Source organism: Patagioenas fasciata, chromosome 1, assembly GCF_037038585.1.
Source record: "Patagioenas fasciata isolate bPatFas1 chromosome 1, bPatFas1.hap1, whole genome shotgun sequence".
Taxonomy (NCBI): Eukaryota; Metazoa; Chordata; class Aves; order Columbiformes; family Columbidae; genus Patagioenas; species Patagioenas fasciata.
In genome coordinates, this window is record NC_092520.1 from 190,846,787 (window position 1) to 190,869,479 (window position 22,693).

Here is a 22,693-nt window from a genome sequence, read left to right on the forward strand (position 1 = left end):
TTTTTCTACCTACCAGTATATTCATCTGTCAGCCTTTTCTGTAAATACTGATAAATGGAGGTGAACAGACTTTAAAAAAAAACAAAAACAAAAAACACAATATTGCGTATTTTATTTAAAAAAAACTTTAATCATCTAAATTAAGCCTACAAAGTTAAAGCACAGGTGAAACTCCAGTTCTTTCTTGAATCCATCTTATTATTGTAGCAGTTGCAGCTTAGTGAAGAGCTTTATGAAACAAAAAACGCTCTGTCGCTTCTGAGTCATTTCAGAAGCATTTAGCATCTGAATGTTTGTTCTTTTATTCATTTTGGTAAGTGGTTAATTCTTCTGTCTGAGATAATCTCATGAGAGAAAGATGCCATTTGGCTGAGAGCCTCACCAAGGTACCATTTATTCAGTTGTCATTACCCAGCAATTTACATGCGAATGATCTTGATTCGTTTTTTAAACCACTATCATAACAGATGTCTCATAATTACTATCATGTCAACATTCTGACAGAACACAGGCACTTGAACATACATCCTGTTTGTTGGAATTATAAACATTGACATAACAGTTACATTTGTATGTCATCTGGTGCTATGGTGTTTCTGCAATTTGGATAGTTATAAATTTGAAAGTACTTTAAAGCTTTTGAGATTCTTTAAAAATAGATACGTAAAATGTCGTGTACTCCTCCCAACCTCCTTTTGCTCACAGACTGTGGTTTGACAAGTGTCATTTGTTGTATTTCAATTTAGGGCTACAACAAGCCAAAAGCCTACATTGCAGCTCAAGGGCCCCTAAAATCGACAGCAGAAGATTTCTGGAGAATGATATGGGAACATAACGTAGAAGTTATTGTGATGATAACTAATCTCGTTGAGAAAGGAAGGGTATGAGTACTTTTGTGTGTTATTTATTTCTCTGATGTTGATAGATCTACCTCTAGCAGACTCCTTTCTCCCCCTTTTAAAAATCTGCTTTAGGCATTTATCAAGCAAAATGCAACAGTTTGTAGTAGCTGCTTGTTCTAGAATTGGATATAGAAGTCTCAAGATAAGGATTTGTAATACAGAACTAAAGAAAACATTTAAACTCCCTTGTCAACAACTGAAGTCTTGAAAATAACATGGTCTAACTACAGAAGATTGTCTTATACTGAAAAAAAGACTTGTTGTATATATTTAGACATGGCCAGACTACAGACCTTGTACCACGTTCCACTAGCAGTCTGCTTTCCGTCATTCTCTTTCTCAGCGATGCCTTAGACCCTGGAAAGGGGAAGGCCATAGTTCAGGTGAATTTTTCTGGATACACTGGCTGCTCCCTGTTAACATCCCGTGGGACCTTTCCTGCCACACAACTAGATACACGTTTTCCCAGTGAGACAAAGAGGGGTCAAACCCCATCACAGGATGTGCATTTTTCTGGCTATGCAATAGGTGTGTACATGGACCCTGGGGTCACAGGGGCATTGCATCATGCTAGCCACATACTGGCAGCAATGCCTAAAATGCATGTAAATCTTGTCATATGACCTATTAAGCATCTGTGAGATGATACAGACACAGCAATGCAGGTGAGAGCCGCACTGGGGATACCACATCATTTATAATACCATGCTGTAAACATGCACTCTTCTAGTAGTACTAGAGAAGGCTGTATGTCTGCCCAACCAAAAGGCTGGATATCACAGCTCCCTACTGTATATTCTGGCCACACACAAGATCACTTGCTGATCAGGTATAAATATACCCTCCCCATGCTATGAACCAACCAAAAACCACATATGACTCTACTGACTTGAATGTGTTCATGTTTTTCCTGTAGATTATCTGTTATTTTCTTTGAAGTGCCTATAGAATGGCAAGTTCCACAACTGTAGAGCCCTTTAATTCTGATAACATGATTTAAACCTCTCTTTTTTTTGAGTATTCCAAATAAAGAGTGTCTTTGCACAGCCATCTCTCTTTACAGCATAAAATACATATTATTTGTTCCCTTGTGCTGAAGATCATATCTATTATAAACTGGGTATATTGAGAGTCTCTGTATCTTTTTGTCATTGACTTTGATCTTTCATTTGAACATTTCACCTTGCTAGTTTGACATTTTGTTTTCTTTCTCTTTTTCTCTATTTTTCATTTGCTTTCTAACAGAGAAAATGTGACCAGTACTGGCCTGCCGAAGGTAGTGAAGAATACGGGAACTTCTTAGTTACTCAGAAGAGTGTTCATGTACTTGCCTATTACACTGTGAGGAATTTTACTCTTAGAAACACCAAGATCAAAAAGGTTTGTGGCATCCTGGAAACATAGTTGGGCAAAACGGAGCATTAAACGTTGCTCAGAATACTTTTTAAGGCTGTTGGCAGCTCTGTTCTGTTGTATACATAAAGCTGAATCCTGTAGGTCTCAGCCAGCCACGATGCCTGTCCACTTCAGTTAATCTGACCAGGTCAACAAACTGAGAAGACACTGGCCTGTAGTCCTGCTGCAATGTAGGACCATCAGGGAGAAAGCAGTGATCACATTGGAGAGCTGCTGTGGACTTTGCCTGCCTGGTGAGCAGGAGGGTACATTTTCAGAAAGAGAGCAGCTAGTAGAAAATGGGGTATGAATTAAATTATCCACCTCAGCTGTCCATTTTCCTTTTTAAGGACAGGTGAATCCACACCTTGTGTTACTGTAATCAGAACCAGCATGCTCTCACCTCAGCAGCATGAAATTAGCTATTTTGAGGGGGATTCTGAAAGCTTTATTTATTTCATCTCAGTGTTAGATGCCTAGTCTCTCAGCCTTCCTGTACAATTAGTGCACAATGCACTTACTGTCAAGTAATTTATTCTGCCTATTTTAGGAACCAATCTATGAATGAGATGACTTGCTGTCTGAAGGTGTCCCTGCCTCTGAGTTGCCATGGAGGGAGGGAGCTTAGAAAAGCAGCCTACACAAGGCTACTTCCCATGCAGATCACCAAAGCTGAGTGAGAGGAATCCTGCCCAACAGAGTAGCAGAGTGCCAGGAATGGCTGGTGACTCTTAAGAGCAGCTGTAATTTCTTATCCCTCCAGTGCCCTTAATCTTTCTCTATGACTTTCTAAGGGACAGTACCAGGTCATTTTTCCATTCAGTGGGCAAGATGATGGGACAGAAGCACTGGCCCTTCGTCTTCTCTTTGAAAGCTGGAATATTCAGAGCAACGTGGCATGTTGTAACTAAATAGAGGCAGCACTAATTCAAGAACTATCAGGTACATAAGTAAAATAATGAAGAGCTGCCTTTCAAAGGTGGGCTGCTTACATACAGAACTATTTTTCTCTTGCAGGGTTCCCAGAAAGGGAGGTCTAGTGGACGCATAGTAACTCAGTACCATTATACCCAGTGGCCTGACATGGGTGTTCCGGAATACACGCTGCCCGTGCTCACCTTCGTGCGGAAGGCATCGCACGCCAAGCGCCACGCTGTCGGGCCTGTTGTGGTTCATTGCAGGTGTGGTTTTTACCGCCATAAGGTTCACCCTGCTTCTGTTTTGCAGAAAAAATAATTTTTCAGTGGTGGGTTAAGCAAGATTACTCTCTCACATGTAACAGTTCCTGATTGAATAAGATTAATTTCCTAGCTGGTATTTCTATCCTTGGTGAGGCCAACTAATCAACTGCCTGTGCCACTTCTATAAATCTCTGTAATGGCTGTAAACAAGATGATGCTGCTCTGCACTATGTTCTTTTTTTTGCAAAAATGCTTTTCTCTTTTTTGCACATTTCTGTACTACTCTCTTGATTGCTATGAGCTTACCAGTTACATTGATAGCAGTCATTGTTTCATTTCTGCAATTATATCGTTAGGATGTTTTTGGCTCATGCTTTCTTTGGTGCAGGGATACTCTGTAATCCTAAGAGGACCTCTGTCCGCAAAAGAAGACTCACTTTATTCCTGGCTGAAGTACAACTCTGCTGTTTTTAACATAACTCTGCGCTCTAGCAGCCATTTGCAATGGAGGAGCATTCTGGGGAACGGTTTGAGGTCTGCATGTGCCGCAGTGTGCAGGCAGGTGTTCTGTCAGTGCTCACTAAAACTGGGCAGCTCAGGGAAAATTGGTTAAAAAGGGCTTGTAGGGCCTGGAATGACTTCACAATGCCCGTGAAGGACCGGGTTATTGTAAAATATATAAGCAGGTTCTGGTTTTCCACTGTAGTACCTCACCTTTGATGGAACATTTGGAAAGAGAACCTCCTCATGAATTCTGTCCTTCTGGAGCTGACTCTGAGGAAGCCAACAGGTAAAGTCGCCTCACAAATGCTGCAAATGAAGATATTTTATTTCTGGGATGATCTAATCTGACTGAAATATTTTTTTAGCTTGGAAAATGAAAATTCCACATTTTGGTTGTTCTGCTGCTATCTACACCCTGCCTGTTCAAAATAAGAGTTTCCCCAATATACCAAGTCTGAGATCTATGCCAGTGGGCTGAGAGATCAGCAATACATCATAAGTCAATTAAATTGGGGTTTTAAAAAGTGAACAGTGGTAAGTTGTGTGGCTTCAGTCAGACCTCTCCACTGGGTCATAGGTGTAACTCACCTCTGTCTGTAGGCAGTTTTATTTGGTTTTTAGTTCACCTGTCCCCATACACTATGGAATTTCAAGAGTCATCTCGTGTTAGAAACATAACATTTATTTATCTTTACAGGCTATATGGAGGACACATATGAGGAACTTCATTAAACTTTTTTAGCTATTTCTGTGTTTTGGTACTTTTCATGTTTTGTCTTTCGTACCAAGAACAGATGGTGTCTGGTAATCTTTGTACTTTTTTGTGTCTAATAGTGTGTTGATAACCTAGACCTTTTAGTTTCATATCACATTTAGACAGTTTATAACAGCAATCTGAGCTCACAGTACCCATATTTTGTGCCACCTCTGTGGAAGAAATGAGATGACTGGATCGGCATGTATGGACGGAGCTTGTATCTGCCCTTAAGGGAACATGCAGACCCAGCACTGTGTTGCTGTCAAGTTACATGTAGCGTAACATGTAGCATTTCCTCAACTTAGAGAGTGGTTACAACTGACTAATTCCTGTATATGCCCAGACAGCAAAAAATGACCTCTTGACCTTTTACTCCCTACCTAGATATTTTATGAAAGAAAAAATCGGTTTTTAATCTTACAATACAGTCATTTTTATCTAAATGAGTCAGAGTTCATAACAGGAGTGCTTTGCTTTTTAAGAAGGCTTTCAGCCATTACTTCCCCTCTTAGCTGTATCTGGAGAGCACTAAGCTTTTTATTTTACAGATGTACCTTCAGCAGCTGTGTTACTTCCTGGGGTTTTCCTCAGTACGCTATCTTTGAAATATCCTATGTCTGTAATGAGTGGCATAATGCAGCTTTCCCTTTAAGGTGATGTGTGTTTCAACACAGAATAACTTGGACACATTAACTGTGTCCATATGCTGACATATGCCACCCTTTCTAGGTAAACTTGATGAAGTACCCTAAGGAATATCAAAAGTCTGAAAATTGCAGACCTGCAGTAAACCCCTTAGTTCTATTTCAATTGATGCACTAAAAATCAGTTGAGAAAATGATATCTTTTCTTGCACAAAGAAAAAGCTGAGTTGAAAAGATTTTTCTTCATTACCAGCCTTGAAGTTTTAGCAAAGTATATAATATAATGATATTCTACACACCAGTCTGTTGAAAAAGCTATGTATAAGAAACAGTTCTTTTTGTTATTGTTTAACTTCAGGCTCAAGACTATTTTTTTGTTTTATAGTGCTGGTGTTGGAAGGACAGGCACATACATAGTGTTAGACAGCATGCTGCAGCAAATTCAGCATGAAGGGACGGTCAACATATTTGGATTCTTAAAACACATACGTACCCAAAGGAACTACTTGGTGCAGACTGAGGTAAGACTAGAATATATATGGTGAGACACTATTCGAGTCCATTTCTGTTTGCAGGAGGAGAGATGATCCAGTTTTCTTTGTGGCAGCACCAGACAGACTTGCAGCCAGCCACCAGACTGGACTTTCCATTTTCCTTCCCTTGTTGTTACAGATACATCCTGCTAGGCTTGCTTAGAGCAATGCACTAGAAATTACCGATCTGTGGGCTCTTGTCTGTTTTTTGGGGAGTACTCAGAAGAGAGTAAGTCTGTATAAATCATGTTTCCCACAGTAGCACTTTCTTGGCAGGGCATGCATTTTTGTCATAGATTTTTTTTTTTAAGGAAACACCACGGTCAGGTGTTCAGATCTTCACTGTACCTGATCAAACAGTTGCTATCAGGCAATAAAAAGAAGGAAAAAAACCTGTTCAGATGGAAAATTATCTGTAGCTGCTTTAAACTGAAGATTATTTATAGAATAGTGAAAGACCAGAAGGAAACAATAAGGACAACAGCAGGGCATTTGAAAGTCTATTTCAGGTTTCAAGAACAGGTGGTTAGATTCCCCAGGGTCTTTCAATAGAAAAAAATGTAATCAACAACTGCACAAGCACTTGTTCCAAAGGATGTGAGAGAGACAATAGAGCACAGCAGTAGGCACTGGGAGTGATGGCTTTATTGCAAGAAAGGCAGGGAGAGTCACATAACAAGCTGACTTGAAAATTTGGCTCAAGGCTGTGCTTGCATTTTTAACTTTGTCTGTGAACAGGAGAGGTGGTGGGGATTTGGTATTATATGATATATGCATTGCATGTGTAGTTCAGTTGTGCTTGTAAATGTGCATTGCCACTGAGGAGGGACAGCCTCCACTGTAGAGGATCACTTTTGAGAAAACTCCCCTGGAGCACCACACTGTGAAGAAATACTGACCATGTCAGAAGTGGCAGCTTAGCCCGAGGTCTCCAGGGGTATCTGAAAATAATTAGAGCTCACATGTTTGGTTTCGTTTTCCTAGGAGCAATACATCTTCATTCATGATGCATTGGTCGAAGCAATACTCAGTAAAGAAACTGAAGTTCTTGAGACTCACATCCATGCCTATGTGAATGCTCTCTTGATACCTGGACCAACAGGAAAGACCAGATTGGAGAAACAATTCAAGGTGAGCTCTCCAAGATAGTATCATGAAAAGCTTTAGTCTTGCAAGCTTGAATGACTTAAAAGCAGGTGTCATCTCAACACAACTTTCATGAGCTTCCTCTATCTAAAATTTAACTTCTGAGCCTAAGTTCAGAGCAATTTAACGAATGCATACAGTCAGTTGGGACAAAACAATTTAAAGCCTCTTAAAAGAGAAATTTAAAAGAAAAAAGAGCATGAGACATAGGCTGGTAAGTAGAATTTGGAAAAAGTAACTACATGCCTTTGCACAACGATCTCACAGATAAAACATCAGTCTGGAAAGGTGTCATTCTGGCAAAAAATGTCATGGGCTATTTTGATCAATCAGCATATTCCCCTTTAGTAGTGACTAGAAGAGAGACCACCTCAGCAGGCAATAAGTGAATGCTTTGGTGCTTGTGGATGTGGAGATCAGTATGTACTTGCATGGGGCTTTTAGTCCCACAGACAAAGAGCTGACCCAGCCAGGTGACAGCCCAGAATCTGTGAGAGGAACAGCTCATTGACTCATGGGGAGAATGGGAAGTCCAGCTCACTCACTGGTTCGCTTATAGAGGAAACACAGAAAATCCTGCCTTTTAAAATGAATTTGAATTCAGAGAAGTAAATCACGTGTAAATGTTTTCCAGATTTTGTGGTAAAACAAACTTTGCTTTCCCTAATTTAACAGGAAATGAATTATTGGAACCGTCCTCTCTGAAGATTTTAGTTTTAAGGGGAACTGCATGGGACAATGTGTATTCTTTCTACAATTAGATATTGGATCATAAGTTAAAAACTTAAGCAGATAAGTCTGTAGATAATATCAGTACATAATAAGGCTATGAATAATATTAATATATTTATTTTCTGAAGTATTTTGGTCACATAGGCACAGTAACTAGTGTTTCATCAAGATAATGAACAATACAGAACAACAGAATAGAAACAACATACCAAAGGATTACACAGTTTGCTGCTATCCTGGCTTAAATGATCCAACAGTGTCGCACCAGTTTTTCCTGGGGAAAAGTAGAGACTCTTCTCTCAGCTGCCATGTGCTTGGAGAAATAAGCATCCCACCTTTCCTACATAGGTGAAAGAATAAAACACGTAATATATATAAACAGAGTGTGTAAATATATATAAACACAGAGTGTGCAGTGCAAATTTCAGGAGCCATGTAGAGCTCCAATTTCAAGAACTCAAATAGCAGAAAACGACATGTCTAATTCAATCTCATCTTCCTTTGCAAGCTAAAATTATTAGAGTAATAAGAAAAATGTGGAGTCTTGTTTTACTGAAGAACTGGTTTAGATTAAAAAAAATAAAAGTGGTCTAATTCATTGTGATGGATCTTCCCTGGTTTGCTATCTGTTTTTCCAAAGGAGGCAGCTTCTTGAAGCTACACATGCCCAGCACAAAACTTCATGGAAAAGTCTTTTGAATGCTTTTGAACATTTTGATTTGGTTGATTTTACTAGAAACCAAGAAAAAATTCTAAAAACTAGGAAAAACCTGCTTTCCAAGCTTATTTCATGCCTAATAAGTAGATATACAAGATGGTGGTGTATATATTTGTGTATACACTTGTTTCTTCTCATAGTATTGTCTCTTTGAATTGTATCATTTGAAATAAGTAAGTGAGACATTCCCCAGATCAGCCCTATTTTCCTCTCACAGGTTTGGAGAAGCTCATGACTGGAATATCTATAGATGCCCCACATCAGGAGCTATACCGCCTGTATAACAATGCAGATTTTTCTGCACAGACATTTACTGTTTTCCAAAACTATTTAAAGTTACACAAACAACTGTGCAGGCAAAATGGATGTGACACCAGGATGGCAACAAACAATGAGGGGCTGGACCTGGGAACAGCATAAAGTGGCATTTCTTTCAAAGACATGCTTTTTGATCTAGGGGTCAAGAATCATTTGAAGTGATAGAGAAGAAAAAAGATTCTGATGACCTGCTAAGTGATTTAGCCAGATAACTAGATACCTAAAGTTAAGAGAGACAGCTAACCTGAAATACGGGCACCCTTCTGTGTAATGCAGCCAGTGAAGGATTGGCTTTTGTACAATGACTTGATTTTTTTTTCAACTTGATTGTTTCAGTTACTGAGCCAGTGCAACACACAGCAGTGTGATTATTCAACTGCACTCAAACAGTGCAACAGGGAAAAGAACCGAACTTCATCCATCATTCCTGGTAAGCCTCTTCAAATCGCCCTCTCTAGGTGGCAAAATGTTTATGAACCGTATGTGCCAAACCTTTAATCTTTCCTCAGTAAGAACAGCAGACATCTGCATTGGTGTGGAGCAATGTTCTGTAAAGTACTTTTAGTGAAGAAAAGATTTAAGTACTACATATGGGAAAACAAAATAGATGGCCGGATAACACTTTATCCTGATTATTGTAGCTTAGTGTTATCATTACTATGAGATAGGTGAGATAATTGGTATAATATATGAGTCATTGCAACATTCGTACTAGTTCATAACTTCTTTTTACAGTGGAAAGATCTCGAGTGAGTATCTCATCATTGTCCGGTGAAGGGACGGACTACATCAATGCTTCCTATATTATGGTGAGTCGGTTAACTGTATTGGTGAAAAACAATTTCCCATTGTATAGCTGCTTGCAGATCTGCCATGTGTCCAAGTTAGCTCAGCACAGTCCTGATTTTGAAAGCTCCGTTCTTCCATCAGTCACTCTACCTGAAAGAGTTGCTTCCCCTTGGAAGTATTATTACTTTTACTACTGTCCTTAAGTTTGGTTAGGTGCATTGCAGTTTAACAATCTGTAGAACCAGAAATCCCACCATATTTTTAAAAACTGGTTAAGCTAAATGCCATCTGTGAAAGGATCTTTTGAGATGAACTAAAAGTGTTAACTAACAAGTTAATTTTCAATGGCTGTACTGTAGTTTGCCTTCCTACCTGCTCATCTTACAGAGCTTTAGCAACTGGCATAGCCCAAAGCACCATAGCTCATCAGCTTCCCATTAGCTTTTTGTTCCCTGGGTTTTCTTCGATTCTTTTGCCCTTCATTAGGGGAAGACTAAATGCTTCCTGGGCATTCAGGGAGGAGATGGGAACCTCCCTGCAGTGCTGTTTATGCACGATCCTTCATCAGGTCTATTAGCGCAAAACAGCTATCTTTTGTGGTAAGAAGTTCATCTGGGACATCTGTACAAATTAAGAGACCGCTTGGGATTTTTGTAGATCTTTAAAGTGTGCTATTTTTTGTTACAGGTTGCCGGCTCCTCTGGAAGTCTGGTTGATGTAGAACAATTAGCATGTGTGTCTGAGTTAATTTATTTTCATTCTGAGTTGCCTGTTCAAGGCTCCACTGATCTCTTTTGCTTTTTTTTTTTTGATCAAATTTTTTTAAGTTTAAAAAATTATTTCAGTGTAATTGATTTTATTCTTTACATACAGAAAATACTGCAATGCAAGTTTTATATTCTTCTAATAATTGCAGGAAGCCAAAGGAGGCACAACTCTCCAATTTGTTTTCCAGGCTTCTGTCTCTGTCCACTAGAAGCTTCCTTTAAATGTTAATAGTTGGGCATCAATTCCAAGTCCATTGATTTTGTTTTGCAGGGTTATTATCAAAGTAATGAGTTCATTATTACCCAACATCCCTTACTACACACTATCAAGGATTTCTGGAGAATGATATGGGACCATAATGCCCAGCTAATAGTCATGCTTCCTGATAGCCAGAATATGGTAAGTTTCACAGCTGATTGCTATGGGTCTATGTATGAATTTTATTAGTGTTACCATTTTGAAATATGCAGTACATGAGACAAAATCCTGGATTTTGCAAAAAGCAATTAAAAATTAATAATACTGTGCTGAGTGTAAAATCCTCCAAATCATCTAATGGAAATCTGGAGATCTTTGTCTGGGCATATTGCAGCTGGCATGAAGAATTATTGAATCATTCCTGTATAATTTATAAAAAGAGCTGAACAGCAGGAGTAACCATTATGTAAGGTTAGTTTTGCTCCAAAACTTTTATGTTAGATGTAATATGGCTTCTTCAGACATTATTGGGTAAGTGGCGAAACTTGAGTTTCTCTTGCTCATCTCCTAAAGTTACAAACAAATGTTTGTTTAGCAGTGATTTGCCTGACTCTAGACAGCACAGGAAGCTCAAGTTTTCATCCTGTATGTGTAACTTAATAACAAATGAATATGTTTTTTGGTTACTAGATATGTGGGAATATCTGAGAGCTTTTAGGTTGGTATTTAGAGAAATCTCAAGATGTGAGAAGGCATCATGTTTGGTGATGAGTGTGGAGGAAAGCCAAGCAAATGCTTTGGAGAGTCTTGCCTGATGGGAAAAACATGTGCAACCAAGACAATGTTAGGTTTTTTCTTCTCATCAAATGTTTTATGAATGTTACACTTCCTATAGACCAGATGTATTTTTAAGTTAGCCCTTGTAGTAAGTGAGGTTGTTTTGCCAGGTAGTGCTGGTTTATTACAATCCCTGTAAAAAAAGGCACTCAGACTTTGTAAAGTATCATTTAAAATGGTATTTATTAGAGCTAGCACAGTAAAAGAGAGGGTATTATAGATAATGTTGCTTCCATTCAGATGCTGTAAACCCCAAGTTATGCAGCATTGAATGAATCTCTGATCAAAGTACATCACGGCATGCAACTCCTGTCCACGGAAGGGTTAGCCCCATTTTTGTCATTCAAGCTATTATAGGATTTTCTTAAAAGAAAACAACTCTGTTCATCATTTCTGCTGTCAAACAGAAAGGATGGTCTCATTATAACTTCTCGCTGCACTTTTACATGATTTCAAGGCCACGAAGGTGGCATAATCATGGTGCTGCATGAGAGCTGCCTGCAGGCTCCTGCGTTACACTCCATGAACTAAGCTTATCCCACGGCCATGGGCTGTGGGCAGCACGGCCCAGCCTGGAGGCCAGGCCAGACATCTGGCGCAGCACTGCACATGTTGGCTGTGATGTGGGCCGCTCTCTCCACTGGGGTACAGTGGTCTTCTCAGCAAGAGCCCTACAGAGATGTCTCAAAACCATCACCTGTGATGTTCGTAATACGAATCAATTTTTGATTTGTCAGTTTAAATCTAGCTGGCTGCATTGATTACATACGTGACATATTATTTATTATGTTGGATTAAGTTTTATTTTAAGGGTGCAACATTACTTACTTTTATGGCTGCTTTTTGTTTTCCCAAAGGCTGAAGATGAGTTTGTATATTGGCCAAACAAAGATGAGCCTATAAACTGTGAGAGCTTCAAAGTTACTATGATTGCTGAAGAACACAAGTGTCTGTCTAATGAGGAGAAGCTCATAATCCAAGACTTTATTTTAGAAGCTACACAGGTAACAGTGTCATAAACATGTAACTCAGGACTTGATTTGTTAAAGGTAATGCCTACATTCTGTTTCATTTTCTGTGGTAAATGAGTGATAAAATTCGGTGCCCTTGAAGCACCCAGGGAGGGTGTAACCTCTATAGGTCATGTGGTGATGTGGGGAATAGGATAGTCCTACCTCCACAGTGGTGGAATTCTGTATCTGGAGGCTGGAGCTGGACTGGAACCAGGTGAGGGATAAGAATAAAGACAGTCAATCTTTTATCAAATTGATTTGTTTTTTTTCGTTCTTTTAGGATGACTATGTACTTGAAGTGAGGCATTTTCAGTGTCCAAAATGGCCAAATCCTGATAGTCCTATTAGTAAAACGTTTGAACTGATCAGCATCATCAAAGAGGAGACTTCCAACCGTGATGGGCCCATGATTGTACATGATGAGTAAGAACCGCAGCTTTCAGTTTGTTTTGAGTTTTTTCTGTGGAACAATCCTTTCATCTCATTTAGAGTGAAAGGCACTGAAACAAGGCACAAAGCCTGCACCTAACAGTAGTGCTGCTGCTTCTGTTCTGGCTGCATCAACAAGAGAAACATTTCTATTTTATCACACTTCAGTGTTCTTTTCAATTCAATCATTTTGATACTCCAGATGACTCTTGAGTGGGGCACAGGAGAGGAAATAAATCAGGGCTTCATTTTGTATTACTGAAAAAAGTAAGACCATTTAGATGAGGCACCTTACCCTTCTGCAGCTGTTTACTAATGGCTGAAAACAGTGAAATGTTGAAATATTGAAGGACCTGAGGCCTTCAGGTTTTGGTTAGAAGAGGATTGTAGAGAAATAACTATACAATTGGCTTTTAAAGACTCTCAGAAGTTGTAGCCAGGTGCTGTGAAGGTTCTGTTAAGGCACTGCTGGCCAGTTCTATTTCAGAAAGTGTAAAGACCACATGACAGAAATTCATCTTATCAGTTTACCCTGGATTCTGTATTTTCTCCAGCTGTCTAAAGTTGATCCAGTTTCTAGAGCCTTTTTTTGTGTGTTTTCATTTGGTTTTTTTTTCACTTTAAAAAGGCATGGAGGGGTGACGGCAGGCACTTTCTGTGCATTAACAACACTGATGCATCAACTGGAAAATGAGAACTCAGTGGATGTTTACCAGGTAGCGAAGATGATAAATTTGATGAGGCCTGGAGTCTTTACAGATATTGTAAGTAATAAGCAAAATGTGTGCATATTTTTTTCCTACATGTTTTATTATTAACATGCTTAGATCTTATGGCAACATTACTGAACCACTGGCATCTTAGTTTCTACATGAATTAATCAAAACCCTCTTCCAGAGGTGCTGTAGTGGACTTCAAAGTATTTCCCATGAAAACCTGTTATGTGGTTATTAAGTGGTCATATTCAAAATGTGCAGAGCTGCCACCATCATCATAAAATCTGCACTGTGTCATGTAAATGAAGGTTTTAATTCAGCAGAAATAAATTTCTTTTAAACCCTGAAGTGTTTACCCCAGTCTTCCATTTCAGAATGGACTTTGATCTTCCGTGATCTGTTGAATGGTCACTTGACACCATGTCACTGTGCTTACAGGAAGAAAAAACATGAAAAATATAACAAACAAGCATTACTTATTAAGTCAGTGTTGTGCAAATGTAAATTTATCATAGAAATAAAAAACTACAAATGCTGCCCCTTTTGTCATCCCACTATAAATCTGACAGCTGCAGAGCTACAATGGATGCAATAAGGAAACACTTGAAGAGTGAAACGTTAGGGTTAGCGTTATCACATTTTTGACAGCAAAAAGAAGACATGAGACAGGATTGACAGATGTGTCCACCCCTTGCCCTGCCCAGCTGGCCCAGACTGAGCTGCCTGGCAGACAATGGAGTGGAAACAGGAACTCTTCCCACCTCAGCAGCGCCATCAGGACCTTCGCTCCTCTTGCCCCAGGAACCTTCAGCAAATACCAGGGCCCTGTATCTCAGGTTGCCAGTTTCCCATCTTACTGCAGATTTTCAGATTCGTTCCCCATTCTACCCCACATGTCTTAGTCCAACCTAATAATCCAGACCCCAAACCCCACTCTATTTATTCTGTCTCACTGTCCCCCACTCCTTCCGTCACAGAAATTCTTCACCCTCATATATCCATCCTCAAACCTGAAATATTCCTCTGCCCTTTCATGGCATCTGCTGTTCCCTTGGCTGTGCCCGCTCTCCCTGCACACAATATCCAGCTGTTCCCCCCTTCCCAGCCCACACTGTAGCCCAGCCAGCTCCGTGAATCTTCCTACAAAGTCTTATCTTTCTTCCTACACTTGGCAGGGTCTTCAAAAACATAAACAGTAACTCTAATTACCAAAAAAAAAGGAAAAGAAAATCTGCCTGCCTAGAATTCAGGGGCAAAAAATGAGAAAATATTCAAGGAGCAAAAAAAAAGAGCCAGCAGACAAATAGTAGCCCTAATCCTGACCCCGTTCAAATGGGACTTTAACAAGGATCAGATTTAGCACATAATCTTTTGTTTCAAATACAGTTTTCTCCCCTACCTGTACTATGTTCCCTAGTGTTGTGCTTTAAATTGGGAGCCATTAGTCAGAAGATTAATGAAGCTGCTGAGTAACACAGTAAATTGTGGAGCACGGTACATTAACAGACTGACACATCAGCTGTTAATTAATTTCGAGTAACAGTGTTACAAGGTAATCTAGTGTTATTATTTCTGACAACACACCGACTCTATCCTCTTTTCTTCTCCAGGAGCAGTACCAGTTTCTGTACAAAGCTATTCTCAGCCTTGTCAGCACAAGGCAAGAAGAAAACCCTTCAGCGTCTATGGACAGTAATGGCTCGGCTTTACCCGATGGAAATGTGGCTGAAAGTTTAGAATCTTTAGTTTAATTAACACATCAAATTAAACACACACGTACCTACATCACACCAGTCACACCTGGAGTTTACCATTGTTTTCAGTTTTATACTTTGGCGGGGGGAGATCTGTCCAGTCACTATATGTATAATCAGATCCCAACCTTTACTCAAAATAATTTCTGTTACATATGACTTTACTGCAGAATTTTTATCATTAACAATGTGTGCCTTTTCTTGAAAGATTTCTTGTAATACGTTGTTACGTCTGGACTAACTTGATTGACTTTTACAGTGTTTCTAAGAAATGAATTGTGGTATGTTTTTCCAGTATTAGTTTTTGATTTATCTGGCTTTACTTTTAACTTTAAATTATCATATTTATAGATGTTAGGGAATTCTCAACTACAAACAAACGTCATGGTTTTAGCATTTATTTGCCGTATTTATAACAATTTACATTTGCTAGAAATACAACTTTTAATATAGTAGAATGTAAATAAAATACTGTTCTCCATAACATTCAACATTTGAAGACTTCAGTTAGACATTTAGAATAGTAATCTGATACTTACTGTAAATACTGCTACTTCTGTAGTGACTTCATGGACCAAATTTATATTTATAATTGTAGATTTTTATATTTTACTACAGAGTCAGTTTTCTAGTTCTGTGTAATTGCCTTGTTAAAATTATGTAGTCCGGTATGTTTTTATTTTAACAAAGTCTTCTGATATATACTTGTGCATCTTAAGCAATTAACCTTCGTATAGCTGCATGTGATTTTAACTTTTTGTGGGAAATAGAAATCATTTGTTTTGAAATGAGAAGTTTTTATGAGAATAACACCTGTACTTGGCATTGTTAAATTGTTTTTACCTATGGCATTGCAAAAATAAATATAAATATTCCAGTCTGTGCGTAGCAGTCTGCCACATCCAGTGAACAGTCCTGGCTGTCACATGGGAGAGCTCTTACTCACCAGAACAGGGACTCAAGGTCGACCTGGAGATGGCTGCTCTGCCTGTGGAACCTGCAAGTTCAAGAAGAAAGTTTTAGAAAACCTTACATTTTGTTATTTAATACCTGTTCTGCTTCCACCCGTACTCGTAGTGTCCACGTTAGCTCCTGATTTAGTCTCTCCTTGCACATCTCCCAGTCTGGTCACCCACATGCTAATGGAGTGTCCCAGGCCTCCAAATTGCCCTAATTACCCCCTCAAAAGTCTTCTCCATGCAGGCTTTGCTTCAGATCAGTCCTCAGCTGCTGAGCTCTTTACTGCCTCCTTTGGCAAAGTAAAGAAACCAGATTCTGGGAAGCAATAAAGCAAGAAATATCTGCAAGAACAAAAGCAAAATGTTTCAGGTTGCCACTCGACCGTTTTCTGTCAGCTTCTGAACTGGCAAGAAAATATACTGATTGTACCCAAGGTTGCAGCACTGAGGAGGCGGAGCAACCTGGAGAAGAATAGATCTTTGTTTAAAACTAACACAGGCCATGAGAGTAACGATTGTCTCACTTTGGTACATTCTGTTGCTAAGTAGAAACACACAGAAATGTGGCAGAGATACAGTTCTTGACTAGAATGCCATAGAAACTAATGGACACTAAGATGAAAACTAAGGACAGGAGAGGACAGACCTGATGTGGGCTTGGAGATTTTAGTCAACTCCTTCCTAACGCAAGAGTGTGTGAGGGACCTTGGTGTGTCAGCAGATAGATCTAGACCCCTTCAGAAGTGTGGGGCTGAGGGCAGGTGGAGCTGTAACAAAGCCAAAATGAATTTAGGGGAACCTAAGCAGTGGAAACTTTTAAGAATTCTCACACTGTTGACACATGGAACGAGCATGAAGGTGCTGGACCAGGAGACAAAATGGCACAGAATGACTCAACAGCTACCAGTAAAGCAAACTTTTTCCTGCTCTTGCCCTCAAATAAATAAATTGAATGAATGAATGAATGAATGAATGAATGAATGGCAGGACAGAGAGCAGCGATCAGGCATGAGGCACAAGGGCAGCGCCCATGCAGCCCCTTTTACTCCTCTCCATTTTCCCTTGCTTATTCTTTCCCCTGTCCACCTTTATCCCTCTGTCTCTCCACCCTTGTCTCCCTGCCCCTGTGCAGATAAACAACCTACCTACCTAATTACCTTTTCTTCACGGCCCCATGTTTTCTCGCATCCATACACAAATGTGAAACCTCTGTGCCACCACTTGATCATCTCATCTCAGCCATACACGGTATTATCAACATGGTTACCCTGGTAGTTCTGTCCTAGCAAGCATGTCTTTCCAAAAGGTCTCCAGCAGAGCTTGGCCCTCCCTCACGTAGCCCCTGTGACCTGTCTGAGAACCACAGCTGGACCTCAGGACACTCTTGGTCACATTTCAGAGCTCTTGGTCACATTTCAGAGCTCTTGCTCCCTTCAGGAGGTTCTCGGGATCAGTACAGGCGGCGTGGCCCAGGGCCAGGGCTGCAGCCATGTCCTTCAGATCCAGGGCTTGCCACTTGACTGCACAGCCACAGCCAGTTGATTGAGTAATTCAGAAATAAGGGAATCTACTCTGCTGAGCCAAGAAATCTTTATTCAGGTTTAAATTTTTAATCTTTTTTTTTTTTTTTTTTTTTTTGCTGTGGTCCTTGTCATCCCTGAGGTTTTGCTAATTCTGAAGTCCGGGAAAAAAGGCACCAAGATACAGCTTCTAAGTGCAAGTGAACTTACAGTGTATCCTTAGCGAAGTTAAACACCTCTGAAAAATAGGAGCTGGATTTTTTTCCATATTCTGTGTTATCTTGGCAGTGGTAACAGTTACAAATGTACAGAACTTCCTGTCCCAAACTATGTACATTTTTATAATACTCTTGACTTTTACACACACTTCCGTGCACAAAGTTGGTGCACACAGCAGTGTGTGATGGTTCCTCTTTGAGGAAGGGATTAGTTTCTTTTCCAAGTAGCCTGGGGGTTCCGTACCGCTTCCTCTAAAGCACTCAGCGTGACTGACACCCTCCTCTTGCACATCTAGGTTAACAAGGGCAGCTAATTCTCCCCTGCTCATTTCAAAAATATAGAAGCAATTTTTCCTTTCTTAATCTCCAGTGGTGCCTGTACGAGAGAGGTTAATTGTGATCTTATGGCCATTTGTAAACCGTATTCCATAATCTTCTTAGTGTACACTCCTGTACTTCACCACACTGGCACACAAGAGAAACGATAATGCTCTTGTGCTACTTCTCCAGCCTTTTCTCTAGGAAAACTGGCTCTTAGCCTCAAATAACTTTGTGCTTTTTATTTTGATATCTTCTATTAATGGATTTGCAGTTGTATATATGAAGTCTTTTTTTTGGCCAGTTAATTCTGCTTTGTTTTTCAAGCCTCTGAGGACCAAAAAGCCAAAAAGGAATCCTCCTTTCTAAAATCCCATCTTGATATAACTGTTCCTTTCAACCTAAACTGTTTTGCAGACATTTTAAAATGATAATCCAAGGAATCAGCTGTTGTTCAAGGTTTCTTCCAGAGATGTTTGTAATCACATTCATCGTCTTAGCATGCTGACAAGTTATTTAAAACATAAGTGCTTAGGATAATCTCTTTACTCACACATATTGGTTCTGATCTAGAAAAGAATCATAAAAAAAAATCTTCTATAATCTTCAACCGTGATGGATTACAGATTTTAATAAATGCGTGTCAGTTCCTCTCTCAGACAAAGGCCATATTCTAATTATTTTTTTTCTTGTAATCCAAGCTACAGACTCAAAAGACACATAGCGTGCCTTTTCAAACTGGGTCAAGTGTGCAAAAGATGTTATGTATCTCCAGCAAGAAGCAGGATATTAACAAACAATGTCACTTTCAGATTTTTTTTCAACATAGCTATGTCAGGTGCCAAAGAAAACTTGATTAGTGAGTTTCATCCTGGGAAACCATAGATGAGTTCAAAAAAAATCACTTAAGTACATTGCCAACTTTTTAATGATTGTGGTGTCGATTTGATACCTATGGAAAAGCTTTATAAAAGTCAGCAATAAATGATGAAGTTATCAAGCTCGCAGCTCTCAGCACAACAGCGTAGTAGTTGAAGACCTTAGTATAGACTTTGAAAAACAGTTGACTGAGCTAGTTAGCAATGTTTTAGCACAATGCTTTACCTGGCACTGTTCATCACGGCATCCTAGGTTAACGCGTGTCATTCCAGACGGGGTGAGGTCTTCTGTGGTAAATGCTCACTTCAACACGAGTTTAGAAAAGTTAAACTCGTGTCTCTCTCTAAACATTCTAAAGCATAAGTAAAGCAGAGCTGGGGAGGAGGGGAGCAATATTGTCTTGTTGGGGTTAAAAACAGAAACAGGGACACAACTACCACCGTGAGTCTGAGATGGCCGAGGTTTTCACAGCTTCCGTGCAGCACAGCTGAGTTCCGACCATCCGTTTGTTTCACAGGTTTGTGCTTTAGGGACACGAGGGAAGAGAAGTCTCAGTACCTTGGGCCACTTTACATCCAATTCCCCCGTTTCCAAATTTCATTCTGTCCTTTCAGAGCCAAAACAAAGTGGGGGGAAAAGCCCCTTCTGACTTAGAGAATCAATTCCCTTGTTTCAGGCAAGTCACAACCTGCACACTGCAATTCAGTCAGAGCATGTTTGAGATGGCCTGATGTGCCTTGATAAATTCTGCTGGATGCTCAAAGCTAAATTTTTTTTCTCCCCCTCCTCTTGTTAGTTTTCCAGTTTAATCCCAGATATTTTTTTTCCCCTAAACCAGCTATTGTGCTATGAGCTTATGCCCTTTGTCTGGCAGTCACACTTCGACGCTCTGGTCCCTGACAGGGATGTAATTCTCATCTGTAGGAATATCCAGAGCTGAGAGAACATGAAACGCTGAAGCAAAGAAGGCAGCTTGAGTGCAACGGGGCTCAGACACCTCCATCTCAGAAACAAACTGGGATCTTTTCTGCCCTGGAGAGCCAACATTAGAACAAATTCCAAAGTGAAAAAACAAGAGACACACACTGACAATGTGCTCCTCACAGCATGATATGAACAAACAGCTTCAGAGCCTTTCAGCCCAGGCAGTGACAGCAGAAACCAAACCATGAATTTGGCCAAGGAAGGTCCTCAAGTTGAGGCAGGCAGTGAGGCACCAGCTCCCCTTTCTTCCCGGGGCACAGGGAGACATTACACAGCCACTGTTCTGGAGCTTTCCGCTGAAGTAGTTGTCCTTGTCCCCAAGCACAAAACATGCTAAAAAAATTTCATTTCTTGAGATCATAGCTGAAAAAGATGTCTAGTTACAGATACATATATGTATAAAAATATACAGATGTGGCTTTAAGAGTCCTCTGAGTCTAGCAAGAAGCATGGAAAAGTGTTTCATGTACATAGAGAAGTCCATGTGGAGACACCCTTTCAATATAACCATCTACGTAAAAAAACAAATCCCATTCATACACATCTCATTAGACTGTAAAGATGACATGACAACGAAACAGAGCATTTCAGATTTATTACTGAAGCAATCTTGTGTATAAGATACAATTATCTTTCCAATAATATGCAAAGAGAACTGAGCAGTTTAATCTGCATACGAAAAGCTGAGTAATAAATTCACTTAAGTCTAAACTTAGAAAAGGAAAAGCAGTTTTGCAGTGGGAAAGAGAAATATAGTCTGATACAAAATGTTTCAAAAACAGTAGCAGCATTTCTTGAAGAAAACCCTCTGTAGTGTTCATTCCTTTAGTTCTCCAAAGAGATTATACACTTGTAAAAAAATCCCAACCTTCTTTGCATACTGCATTTCCTAGGCAGAAAAGCAAGCAAGGTGCAGGCACACAGAGCCACAGCGCCATGGTTGTGCACTTGTGGGATAAAGGAGGGAACAGAGAATTCTTGAGTGAAATCCTGATTTCACCAAGCACTGGACTGGAAGGGACCAGCAGATGCAAGTCTAATTTTAAGCCCTAGTTGTAGGTTTTATCTGTGGGGGGGAAGGAGCAGGCAGCAGAGAGCGGAACATTCATTGCAGGCTCCGTCCCTACCTCAGCTGCACATACCAACCAACCAACAACCCGCCAGTGGGAAGAGAAGCAAATTAGCAGAGCCAGGATTTCATCCGATACTCAGAATGTGCAGAGCACTGCAACAGAATCCAAGTTTAACAATACAAAGCCAGTCGGTGGTTCAGTATGAAAAGCCCTCCTCGTTAACAGTAATACTCTGCATTCTGTTCTTCCATCTCCCTTTGGCTCCTTTACCCTCCTCTTTGTCGCAGTTGCTACTTCATTACATCTACACAAAGAAAATCCAAATCCTGAGTAGCAAGACTTGGAGATCAAAACTTCAGCTACTGTTAGGGCTGCTTTTCCTACCGGGCAAAGCAACACCTGGAATTCCAGCCCCTCGGGACCGTGGTAAAAGCATTAATCATCTCAGGAGGTGAAAGGCTGTGCATTTATCAGCAAAGTGCACTTGTGAGCAAAGATGAAAGCAGCCTCCACCATCACTACTCAGCTTCAGAAAAGGCAGCTGCACAGGTGCCAGTACAAATGGGATCCGACCACAGCATTACACCTCACAGACCCAACTGGTGAAGTCTAAGCCATGCTTACACTGCAAGAAGCCACAGAAGCAGCCCTGAAATGGAAGGAGGCAGCTGCTGCTTCGTCAGAGAGAAGCTGCACCCTGGTCATAGCTCAATTTGGGGCCAATGTGGCTGAAGTGCTGTCAGGGCCAGGCTGGCCAGTCTGTGCACAGCACTGCGTGCCAGCAGAGCTGGGACACCCGCAAACCCTCATCAGTCTGAAGCAGTGCTGTAGGGAGTAGTGTGGATACACTCTCAGATGAACACTTCAGAAGCATGACAGCAAAAGGACAGGAGCTAACTCAAAAAGTAGTGATGTAAACCTCTAAGCCTACTGCATTTCCAAGCTGCTGATACCACACAGCCCATGCCCTTTGTAACAGTACTTAACCTGGACAAGGCGCACAGTGTAAGTGGAAAGAGTAAATGTGGCATTTTTGAGTGGTTTCTATGCACATTAACAGTGTTGTATTTCAACACGTCGTTTCTGGCTGCAGAGCTAAACGCTGATGTGCTTCCCTCACAGCACCAGGCGACACGTAACAGCGGGTACTTGGACACACTGCAATTGGCTTCCACGCTGTTACGGGAAAGCGTGTGGGGGGAGGCCTGCTTTAAACTCCCTCCCTCTTCCAATTAATTTAAGTTTACATTCATAAGAAAGGGATTTTTTTAAAAAAAAATTAAGATCGACTGAACATTTTCAAGATTTAATGGGATCTTATCTGCTTGTATTGCAGAATTTCTAAACCATTTCTTCCATGTTATTGTGAAAACATTCACAAATACCGTTAAAGGGAAAGGGACAAGAC

General features: G+C 40.3%; 1 protein-coding gene across 5 annotated transcripts in view; it reads left to right on the forward strand.

Annotated features, from left to right (window-relative positions):
- Nucleotides 1-16,211, forward strand: part of PTPRZ1 (protein tyrosine phosphatase receptor type Z1) — a 139,305-nt gene extending 123,094 nt beyond the window's left edge. For 3 of the 5 annotated variants that reach the window (XM_065837924.2, XM_065837933.2, XM_065837941.2), the window contains 12 exons: nucleotides 747-881; nucleotides 2,148-2,282; nucleotides 3,315-3,478; nucleotides 5,769-5,904; nucleotides 6,901-7,047; nucleotides 9,167-9,260; nucleotides 9,566-9,639; nucleotides 10,658-10,786; nucleotides 12,280-12,426; nucleotides 12,716-12,858; nucleotides 13,493-13,628; nucleotides 15,191-16,211. In XM_065837924.2, coding sequence (XP_065693996.2) covers nucleotides 747-881; nucleotides 2,148-2,282; nucleotides 3,315-3,478; nucleotides 5,769-5,904; nucleotides 6,901-7,047; nucleotides 9,167-9,260; nucleotides 9,566-9,639; nucleotides 10,658-10,786; nucleotides 12,280-12,426; nucleotides 12,716-12,858; nucleotides 13,493-13,628; nucleotides 15,191-15,331 — 1,581 coding nt within the window. In that variant the 3' untranslated portion in view covers nucleotides 15,332-16,211. Of the gene's footprint in view, nucleotides 1-746; nucleotides 882-2,147; nucleotides 2,283-3,314; nucleotides 3,479-4,184; nucleotides 4,269-5,768; nucleotides 5,905-6,900; nucleotides 7,048-9,166; nucleotides 9,261-9,565; nucleotides 9,640-10,657; nucleotides 10,787-12,279; nucleotides 12,427-12,715; nucleotides 12,859-13,492; nucleotides 13,629-15,190 lie in introns of all 5 variants that reach the window. The other 2 variants (XM_065837906.2, XM_065837915.2) reach the window with 1 other exon arrangement.
- Nucleotides 16,212-22,693: the final 6,482 nt, after the last annotated feature.